Source organism: Canis lupus, chromosome 2 (genome assembly GCF_003254725.2).
Source record: "Canis lupus dingo isolate Sandy chromosome 2, ASM325472v2, whole genome shotgun sequence".
NCBI lineage: Eukaryota > Metazoa > Chordata > Mammalia > Carnivora > Canidae > Canis > Canis lupus.
In genome coordinates this window covers 34,402,721-34,413,638 of record NC_064244.1, presented here as the reverse complement: position 1 = coordinate 34,413,638, position 10,918 = coordinate 34,402,721, and the positions used below count along the sequence as shown (strand labels likewise).

Below are 10,918 nucleotides of genomic sequence, written 5' to 3'. Positions count from 1 at the left end.
ATTGGAGAGAAAGCGGACCACTCCCTCTGCAATCCTTTTAAGGCATTGGCTAACTCTTACCGCGCCCTACGTCATCTAACTCTCGCGGGAACTGTAGGGACCGGGACTGGTCGGATTGGAGAACTTGACCGGAAGTTCTTGGGCTGGGAGTTAGGCACCAGCGGAGATGGCGGGTGCCGCAGCGAGCCTGAGAATTGGGGCTAAAGTTGGCCTGCGTGAGATTCGCGTCCACTTGTGCCAGCGCTCGTCCGGCAGTCAGGGCGTCAGGTGAGGTGCAAGGTGGTGGGGCCGGTAGGCTTCGGGGCGCCAGGTCATGACCTCTACCTCCCGGGTGTTTGGGGGAGGCCCGTGCGAAGACCGCACGCACTGCTTTCTCTCCTGCCCCATAGGGAATTCATCGAGAAACACTATGTGGAGCTGAAGAAGGCGAACCCTGACCTGCCAATCCTAATCCGCGAGTGTTCCGATGTGCAGCCCAAACTCTGGGCCCGCTACGGTGAGCAAGAGAAGCGGGCCGCCTGGGACCGTGAGAAGGGCATCCAAGGTCATGCAAAAACCTGTAGGGAGGCTAAAACTCGGGACTTCGGCCTTCCTATTGACGTTGTTTCAGATAAATTTACATTTTATCGAAATATAAGGTTATAGAATGCTGGTATCTGGAGTAACATCACTGTGGAGGCGGGCCCTGTCTTGAATGGGGACCAGGAACCGTCGTTTTCCTAATTCAAGACAGGGTTCAGATGGGTAAGAAGAAAGAGATGCTTGTCAACTTCCATTGACGTGAGTCCTTATACATTAGGTGGAAAATGTCATTTCAGGTAGTGTGATACCCTCCGTAATACAAACATATAATGACTTCAGAATCTTCTTGCCTAAATCTCGTTTAATCTTAACTAATATGAGGGGGTATATTCTTTCTTTTCTCATTGTAGAGATTAGGTGAATCGTTGTTTTGGAACAGGGTCACTTGGCTGGGTCAGTCAGTAGAGCATGCGACTCTTGATCTTGGGGTGAGTTTAAGCCCCATGTTAGGCAGAGCTTACCAAAAATATTTTTATGGGACATAACTGTTACATAGCTAGGATACAACAGAGTTGAGCCTTTACACATGTACCCCCTTCCTAGGGTGCACTTCTACCAGATTTTCATGGCTAATTGGTTAGAATTCACGTGTTTGTTATTCAGATCTGAACTTACTTATCACCTCTTCAATGAGGTATTCCCTGGCAAATTATGTAACATTGTCCTTAGCTCAATTTTGTCATATTCTCTATTTAAGTTTACCACAATCTGAAAATTAACTGTCATATTACTTGATTCGTAGTGAGCACACAGGACATATTACACTTACTGAATAAAGGTATTGTAATCACCTTTTAACTACACCTTCCCTCTAGGAATGTCGGGTGGAAGTCACACCTAAGTTAGACTGGTTCTAACAGTAGATAACTGTAGTATGCGTTAAAAATTGGAAGAAGGAAAAGCCAGTAGACTAAGGAAGGAGATGGACACAGATTAGTATATTATACTAGGACTGTAGGAGCCATAGACTTCGCACCCAGCCAAGGCTAGGCTCACGCAAAGCACTGTTCACAGTGATTAATAATAAATACCTATCAGGCCCCTAAAAATGGCCCTAAAACATCTTCCTTCACATTGCGGCCACCCAGAATCAGCCAAAATAATACTTGGACCTGGGCTTCCTAGATGTGTTTGAGACCCACTGGATATTCTAGGCATCCCAAATACACCTTGATCATATCTCTTTACTACTTTTCCTATCCTAACAAGACTAAGTTGAAGACAAAGACCTTTTATTAATGTTTTGGTTGCCCCCACAGAGCATACTAGATATTTAGTCCCCTCTTTCTCCCCTCAGCATTTGGCCAAGAGAAGAATGTCTCCTTGAACAACTTGAGTGCTGATCAGGTAACCAAAGCCGTGGAGAATGTGCTAAGTGGCAAAGCCTGAAGCCTCCACTGATTGTTAAGAGCAACAACAGCCCCACAACTTGGGCTTTGTTGGACTGAGTAAAATGTGAAAAAATGTGTTCTGTTCTTGTGCCGAAGAATGCTATCTCTGGATGTTCTTATACTCGTTTTACCCTTCAACCCTTAACCTGCAACCACTGAGGCAAAACAGTTTAATATAAAAATAAAACTTTATTCTGTCCCATCAACAACTACTGGCTGCTAATGGGGAGGGAAAAGATTTGAAGGCCCACATCAAATTCCCTTTGGTCCTCCTGCCTGGATAGTACTGGGTCAAAGAGAAGGAACTGAGCTTTGAAGGTCTTGTCTTAGGCATAGGAACAGAAAGCATTAGATGTCATTATGGTTCTAAATCCTCAAAAGGGGATCCATGGGCAAGAAAGCTGGTGGCGGGGGGGAAGGGGGGGGCGGTGATGAGTAGAATGAGTGCCATCAAGCAGGTCACCTATGAAGAGCTGTCTTCTGGAGAGCATGCACACGATCCTGGAGCTGTGCTGCTTCCTGATGCCTCTCCAGGACCTGCAGCCCTGATTGCTGCAGAAAGGCCTCTGCAGTCTGAAAGAAGGAAAGAAAAAGATTCAACACCTGGGGCCCTGTGCCCCAACATTCAATTCCCACAGCCTTACAGGTTAGCCCACCTCTATTTGGAAGAGTGCCTTCCCAATAAGAAGTGGGACGTTCTGACCTGGAGTCCATGTAGGCTTGCCAGGCCCAGAGAAGTGACTACAGATAGGATGGGAAGGAAAGGGGCCATGGGGAGACCAGAGGCCTCAGAGCAGGGGTACCAGGGCCCAAACTCACCTCTGGCTGATAGAGGAACAACAGTTGCAGCAGCTCTAAACTGTGGCCTACTACTTCAGTGTCAGAGAAGGCCAGCGTGCCTATCAAGCAGGGGAGCAAGGGCCCTGGCCACAGACGTTGACAGTAAGCAGGACCCTTCTCTGCCACATTGCACAGAACTGTGAGCACCTGCAGAGACATGTATACATAGTCCCCACAAAAGATGAAAACTAAAGACTAATGATACCTAAGATACATGGAGTGCTGAGCACACAGCCAGGCACTGTACCAAGCACTTAGATGCATGTTTTGTAATCCCCACAGCTGCCCTCAGATAGCATTGCTATTCTCAGTATGAATTAAAATTCAAAAAATTATACTTCAACTAAAAAGTTCAAAGTGGTAAGGTGATTTGCCCAAGGTTAGTAACTAGTAAAACAGTTTAAGGACTCACACCTAGACTGGTCTGACCCTAATGTCATCCATACCATACCACCTGCCAGCTCTTGGGTAAGAGTACTTCCGAGTACAAAGGCCTGCTCCCAATGTTTTTATTTTGCCACAAGATCCTGGACTTAAGTGACCCCAATCAATACCTACCAATACGCTCACCACGTTAGAAACTGGCAGCAACTGCAAGAGGGGCTCAATCAGATCCATGGAGAGCAAGGAGGTACAGAAACTAGGACTATTTGCTGGAAGGGAAAATTCAGAGTAAAGTCCCTTAAACTAGGCCTGAAATTGTCCCCCTGCCCCGCTCCAATCCTACCCACCTCAGCCCAGGCAATGAGGGTGCACACCCAGAATCTTAAAGGTCTAGGCCTAGGCGCATTACGGTACATACCAGTGAGGTTATTCAGGAGCCAGAGGCCCTCAGGGAGAAGGCTGGGCTGTTTCTGGAGGAAGAACTGCAGGAGGATAAATAAAGCGGCCACGACACGCTCATCTTCAAGCTGATTTGGCCCTCCCACAACTTCCACTGCTGCTTCTGTTAGCAGGTTGCTTAGACACCGAAGCACAGGGCATGCCAGCTACAAGCACAAGTGGGGAAGTATCCTGTCAGTAGGAAGAGGATACCTACATACTGGAGGGGGAACAAAGTAGGAAAAAGGGTAGCCCAGATCGTGAGTTGCCCTTTTCACCTACCAGCTCCATCCTTGCATCCTCAGTTCTCTGGACAGCCCCAGCCATGTCTAATAGCAGCAGGCCCAGAGTGGACAGACAACCATGGGAGATAAGCAGGGCATTGTTGACCTGGCTGGGCAATAGAAAGCAAGTAGTCACTACTAGGTCAATCCCATTTTTAAGATGGCAAATGGCCTAGTTCTGTGGGTTTCCTGGGCTTCAAGCAGAGAAGACCACAGAAGGAAGAAAACTCAGTGCGCTTCCAGAAAACATAGTTCAAAAACCTGAGTGTCCTGGAAGGGAGCCCCAGGGAAGATCTGTGGCACTTTTGCAAATGGTCTGTGTTACCTGCAGATGATATAGTGCAGGCACCAGGCAAACTCCACAGCGACTCCAAGGTTCAGCTTTGGGCCAGGTTGCAACAGTTGCAGGATATGCTGGGGGAGAGTGGAGCCCAAAACGGAGCTGCCAGCAGAAGGAGAGCTATGAGTTGGAACCACAGAAGGCAAGATGCCAGTCATTCTTCCCAAACCCTAATAGCAGGTGGGAAAGTATCCAAACTCAAATCTCTCCCAGCCAGACACATCAAGCTAAAATGTGCAGGTTTTGGAAACAAGACTGGATCTGGTGTCCAGAGGCTACATCACCAAGTAGGTCATGCCTGCCTCCACATCTGAAGACACAATTTTACTTACGGGATGATCGCCTCTGGAGCTTCCTTAGCCTGCAGGAGCTGGGACAAGGCATATCCAAGGGCTTCCAGCACAGTCAGATGGGGAGACTAGAAGTAGATAGGATAGAGATCTGACTCTGAAAGCAGGGTCATAAGATTTCCTGTGACTTTCAACTCCTTAGCACAGGGCAGAGGCTGGAGCTGCCTAAACAAAGCAGGAGGGCCATGTAGAGACATGATAGGGGAGGGCTGCCCAAGGAGGGAAAAAGCAGATGGATGCTCACCTGGATGCAGGCGGCCAAAGATGGAACGATGCCCTGTGGCAGAAGCTGCCTTCTCACAGCCTCACTCTCCACAATCAGGTTACCCAATGTATACAGACAGAGCTCCTGCGAGTGGGACAACAAAAGCACGGGGCATGGCCTGGCTCAAGCAAGAGTGAGGGTAGGAGTGCAGAGGATCAACAGTCTTGCCCTTGAGGCTCTGGGCAAAAGGGAGTGGAAGATGATGGGTGTATGTAATGCTATGGACATTAAGGGAAACCAATTTTCCTCCCCCTCTGTGCCAGCTCAAACTAGACACAAAAGTACAATATTTAAATCCAAACCAAGAACAAGGTAGGAAGGGACAGGGCTTACTATAAAGTCTGAGCTGTGACTGGAGAGGTAGGTGAGAAGGTAGGAAGTAGCTGGCAGGCAGGCCTCAGCCACCGCAGACTGCTCAGAATGAGAGAGCTCATGAAGGCACCGAGCGGCCTCAAGCTGCAACAGGGCTTGGTTGCTGGTCAGAAGCCCGACCAAGGTCCGCATGCTGCCCTCCAGCCTACATGAGTGAGTACCAGAGCCTGCTCAGCCTGTGGCCCATCCCCTCCACACTCCTGTCCATCCCTCAGAGGCCCAGGCCCCCACTCACGCCACCCCCACTCACAAGATGAAGGCCTGCTGTGTCTCAGGATGCTGCAAGCCTCGACGAAGGCTGACCAGAGCCTTCTCTCTCTCCTTTTCCTCTGTCCCCCGCTGCGCTAACCCGAGGAACTGCTGGATCTGGAGCACAGGGCAGGGAGGGGAGAGACAGCAACACAAAGTTGCCAGAAAGCAAGCATAGTCCTACTCTGCCCACTTCACCTGTGAGCTCTCCAATGTCCCACCATCTCTAGAACCTGTCATTCACACTAACGTGGCTAATATGCATCAATCTTGCAGTAGAAAGAAGGGCGAATCAGAACTGGGTTTTTTTGTTTTTTTGTTTTTTTTTTAATTTTTATTTTATTTATGATAGTCACAGAGAGAGAGAGAGAGAGAGGCAGAGACACAGGCAGAGGGAGAAGCAGGCTCCATGCACCGGGAGCCTGATGTGGGATTCGATCCTGGGTCTCCAGGATCGCGCCCTGGGCCAAAGGCAGGCGCCAAACCGCTGCGCCACCCAGGGATCCCAGAACTGGGTTTAATACCAGCCCTGCCACTTCCTTTACAAGAACTAAATCTGTTTTTTTTAAAGACTTTATTTATTTATTCATGAGAGACAGAGACACAGGCAGAGGGAGAAGCAGGCTCCCTGCGGGGAGCCCGATGTGGGACTCAATCCTGGGACCCCAGGATCATACCCTGGGCAGAAGAGATGCTCAACCACTGAGCCACCCAGGTGTCCCCTAAATCTGTTTTTAACCTGAAAAATGGGAATAACATCTTCCCTGCTGTCTTAGAGCTATTTCAAGGATAACATTTAAACCTTTCTTGGGATGCCTAGGTGCCTCAGGTCATGATCCCAGTGTCCTAGGATCAAATCCCATGTGGTCTCCCTGCTCAGCTGAGAGTCTGCTTTTCCCTGTTTCTCTGCCTCTGCTTTCACTTGTGCTTTCTCTCTCTCAAATAAATAAAATCTTTTAAAATAAAAAAATAGAAATAATAAAAATAGAAAAAAAAAAAAAACCTTTCAGGATGGCACAACCTACCCCACTAGCCATTCTCCCCATGCAACCTATACTCCAACAACACCTAGCATAATGTGACTTGTTCTTTTAATGCTTCCAAGCTTTTGCACACACTTTTTTTTTTTTTCCTTGGGATACCCTCCCCAGGCCCTCCACTCCCTTCAGATATCTGGGAAATAAGCCCTTTCTGGGTTCCTTTCGAAGACTTAGGGGTTTCTGTTGTGCCTCATGTTTCCTTCATGACAGGTGGTAGCACGTGTCTTCACTGGGCTGCTGTTAGGACCGCAAATAAAGGGACTCTCCACAGAGCACCTGGGTGGCTCAGTTGGTTAAGCCTCTGGTCATGATCCCATGATCCCATGGATCCTGGGATGGGGTCCCTGTTGACCTCCCCCTCCCCCAGCTCCCATCCGAGGGGTGCACTCTTGTTCTCTAATAAATAAAATCTTTAAAAAAAGGGGGGGGGGACTCTCCTTGTCTGTGTACCTCAATATCCATCAGTGTCCTGGCATAAAGTAAGCACAAAATGAACCAATGGTATAACCTAGGCATGAGAGCTTATGTAAACAACATACATAAACACAGGCAATATAAATAAGGGGAGTACCTAATGCTTGCTGAATGAATAAATCAGCTAAAACTAATCATGTCATTCACTTAATAAATAATGAGCATCCACCATATGCCAGATACTATAGGGTATCTGAGTTTTCAATGAAAAGTAAGATGGGGTCTAGACTCCCAGGGTTTTAAAGTCTAGTTAGAGAAACGATAAACAAGCAAACAATTAGTACAATTTATATTCTGCAAACACGCTGTCAAGACAGAACACAAAAAAGGACCCAGTAAAGCCTTGAGATAGGAAAGAGCCCAATATGTCTTTCAAAAATGGAAAAGGGGGAACTTTGGCTCAGATGAGTAAACTGGCAAACTTGGAGGTAGGCAAACGTTAGATCATACATCTAGGAAGGAAGCAGATGTGGATTTTTAAGACATCTGATATATGGAGAATGAACTTGAAGTCCGCAAAGCATAGATGCAGATGACCTGTTAGAAGGCAATTATTAGTCTACGGAGCAGAGGATGGTGGTAGCTGCGATGTACACCATCGTAAAGGTGCCAGGGCTCTTTAGGGGTGAAGAACGGCTAGGGCTCGACGTACTGCTGTGGGGACAAGGGACAGAGTTGTAGAGGATGATCTCCCAGTTTCTGGCTTGGCCCACTGGATGGAGGTATTTATTGAGGAGACCGCGTTCAGGTTTGGCGCGGACCTCTAAAGGAATTTGGCGCCCGGCGGCGTAGACCTCACCGCGTACCAGGTCCCCTCACCTCGGCTTCTCCGAGGGTCATGGCCACACATCCCCCTTCAGTTTCCTCCAGGGCGTCATCTCTCAGCAGCCTCTTACTGATCAGTTGCTGCTCCCTCCGCGCCTTCCGCAGCGCTGGGGACAAAGAAGCCGGCTGAACGTAGAAGGGGCACCTAGGACCCTGAATCCCTTCAGCGACCCGGAGGCCCCCTCACCCAAACCCCAACCGCCAGACCACCACCACCGCGCCCCGCATCCTCCCGTCTCCCTCGCCCTCCCGCACCTGCCTCCCGCTCCCTCCAGCGGCACCGTAGCTCCTCCACTGCGCAGCCCACCGGCCTGAGGCGGCCCTGCCGGCCGCTCCACATAGCGGAGCTGGAGAAAATTCGCTCCGAGCCCAGAACCCGGAAGCCCGAACCTACAAGATTGCACGGACCGCGCAGCCGCCGCGCAGGGCGGAAAAGGAGGTGCGAGTGGGCGCTCAGAGGAGGTGCTCAGAATGGAGGCGGGGCGGGGCGAGAAGGAGGGGCCAGGGGTGCGGCGGGCCGGACCGCGGGAGGGGCGGGGCGAAGGGAGGGGAAAATGGGGTGGGGCAAGAGCAGGGAAGGGCGGGGCGACAGCTAGAAGCGGGCGAGACCCGCAGCACCTCCTCTGCTTCTGATTGGTATTTCTCCTTCTCAAGTCTTTCTTTTCTTTCTCTCTCTTTTTTTTAAAAATATTTTATTTATTTATTCATGAGAGACCGAAGGAGAGAGAGAGGCAGAGATACAGGCAGAGGGAGAAGCAGGCTCCTTGCAGGGAGCGCCAGGCAGGACTCGATTCCAGAACCCCAGGATCACGCCCTGAGCCCAAGACAGGCGCCCTCACGTCTTTCTTTTTCCCATTTCCGGGAAGAAATTCAACGTCGTACGGGTCCAATGCGTCACCTTCCACTCAACAAATATAACCTCCCCACACATAACATACCCTAGACGAACATTCAAAACTACTCCGAATTCTAGGAAGATTTCACCCAAAACTGGACTCCAACTGATGAACGCTGGATTTGTATTTCCCTTTTGAATATTCTCCACGACGACAATTATCCCTATTATGTTCGTATGAAGAAAATGAGACAAATACAATTATTTCACTGTTGTGCCCCAAAGTGATTCGCATTATTTTGGGGATAAAGTAAATCTTTTTTTTTTTTTTTTTTTTTTTTTTTTTTTTTTTTTAATTTTATTTATTTATGATAGTCACATAGAGAGAGAGAGAGAGGCAGAGACACAGGCAGAGGGAGAAGCAGGCTCCATGCACCGGGAGCCCGACGTGGGATTCGATCCGGGGTCTCCAGGATCGCGCCCTGGGCCAAAGGCAGGCGCCAAACCGCTGCGCCACCCAGGGATCCCGATAAAGTAAATCTTAAACCAAATTTTGAGCACCGCTAACTACTAGTTACTGGGAAAACACTGATGAATTTTTTAAAAACCGTGTTCCTCACCCTCAGAATCTGCATTGTGACAAAATAAGCTTCTTCACTGGAAGGGCACTTCGCCTTATTCACCTCTCCTGGGATTTTCTCTTTGTTCCCTAAACAAACCCTACTCTTTTCCTTCTCCAGGCTTTTGCCCAGGCTGTTGTTCTGCCTAGAGCTCTGTCTCTGCCTGGGGGCCCCCCAACCAGTACCCTTCCCTTAATTAATACCACCCTCAATATCTCAATTCCCAATGTCCCCTACTCAGAACTACTGGACCTCTGTCCCGGTCTTAAGAGCCTATAGCACCATATACTTCATAACCTTTTTTACTGTCATGAAGTTACAGTGTAATTATTTCCTCCCCAAACCCCCTTCACACCTCCAACAGAATAGAGTCCTGGTAGCACTTAAGAATTTTTATTGGAGGGGATCCCTGGGTGGCTCAGTAGCGCCTGCCTTCAGCCCAGGGCGTGAGCCTCAAGTCCCAGGATAGAGTCCTGCATCAGGCTCCCTGCATGGACCCTGCTTCTCCCTCTGCCTGTGTCTCTGCCTCTCTCTCTCTCTCTCTCTCTCTCTCTCTGTGTGTGTGTGTGTCTCTCATGAATATATTTAAAAAAAAAAAACAACTGGGCAGCCCCGGTGGCGCAGCGGTTTAGCGCCGCCTGCAGCCCAGGCGTGATCCTGGAGACCCTGGATCGACTCCCACGTCGGGCTCTCTGTATGGAGCCTGCTTCTCCCTCTGCCTGTGTCTCTGCCTCTCTCTCTGTCTCTATGAATAAATAAATAAAATCTTAAAAAAAAAAAACTTTAAAAAAAGAATTTTTATTGGAGGTCCCCAATTTTTAGAAAGCTATTACTTAGGGAAATGTACAAGTAAGAACAAATCCAAGAAAGGAAACTTCTTCAAATCAACTTCCTCTGGTAGTCTAGTGGTTAGGATTTGGCACTTGCAAACCAAACTTCCTTTCCTAGAGTTTAATTCCACCTCTTGGAGTCAATTGCCTTTAATCTCTTCCACAAACTGCCTAGTTAAATATCTGTAGACCAACATCCTACCCTTACATCTTTCCAGGCCCAACATCCATCTAGCTCCAGAATAGCCATTTACTAAGCAACTGCTGTGCACCATGCTCTGGCTGGGGATAGAGTCTGAGTCTTATCTCCTTTGTCACCAGACAGGCTGTTTCTAACACCTACATATTTCCTTTGGTAGGGGAGGTAAGACAAGTTACCAGGCAAAATGTCTGCCCAGACCGTTACAGCTGCCCATCCTGCTTTTGTTTTTTTGTTGTTGTTGTTGTTTTGTACTTATCTGCCCTGTCAACCCTGTAAAAAACAGCCCCATGTCCTCTCTAATACAGAGCTAGCTGTTCCTTTCTCCACAGCTTCCACAAGTCCCTAGTTTCTCCTCTGTGAGTCCTTTTCCCTGTGGACTAGTCTGGATCTGTGTTTGCCTCCCCCACTTATTGGAATACTTGAGAGACTGTGTGATAGTCATGTCTGCATCCCTGGGCTTTGTATCAGTCCTGACACTTGGTAGATAAATGATAGATATTTGTTGAATCAAAGTGTGAGTCAGGGATGTTTGCAAAATCATCACTGCCCCTCTTCGCTTGTAACTGTCATCCAGAGTGCCTCCCCTAAAATGATAAT

General features: G+C 48.6%; 2 protein-coding genes across 6 annotated transcripts; one reads left to right on the top strand and one right to left on the bottom strand.

Annotated features, from left to right (window-relative positions):
• The first annotated feature begins 60 nt into the window (after positions 1–60).
• On the top strand, positions 61–2,182 carry NDUFA2 (NADH:ubiquinone oxidoreductase subunit A2). Its single transcript, XM_025445086.3, has 3 exons — positions 61–267; positions 390–496; positions 1,880–2,182. The coding sequence occupies exons 1-3, from the start codon at positions 167–169 to the stop codon at positions 1,969–1,971; spliced, it is 300 nt and encodes a 99-aa protein (XP_025300871.1). The 5' UTR covers positions 61–166; the 3' UTR covers positions 1,972–2,182.
• On the bottom strand, positions 2,143–8,340 carry TMCO6 (transmembrane and coiled-coil domains 6). 5 transcript variants are annotated; one of them, XM_025445080.1, is made up of 12 exons: positions 8,229–8,340; positions 7,829–7,941; positions 5,497–5,612; positions 5,208–5,391; positions 4,854–4,958; positions 4,592–4,677; positions 4,245–4,361; positions 3,918–4,029; positions 3,616–3,802; positions 3,372–3,466; positions 2,793–2,960; positions 2,143–2,546 (listed from the first exon to the last, which is right to left on the bottom strand). In XM_025445080.1, exons 2-12 carry the CDS (start codon positions 7,847–7,849, stop codon positions 2,433–2,435), a joined length of 1,305 nt encoding a protein of 434 aa, XP_025300865.1. In that variant the 5' UTR covers positions 7,850–7,941; positions 8,229–8,340; the 3' UTR covers positions 2,143–2,432. The 5 variants fall into 5 exon arrangements, with proteins under 5 accessions (XP_025300865.1, XP_025300863.1, XP_035569750.1 ...); XM_025445078.3 differs by having other exon boundaries at positions 8,090–8,252; XM_035713857.2 differs by having other exon boundaries at positions 8,094–8,229.
• Positions 8,341–10,918: the final 2,578 nt, after the last annotated feature.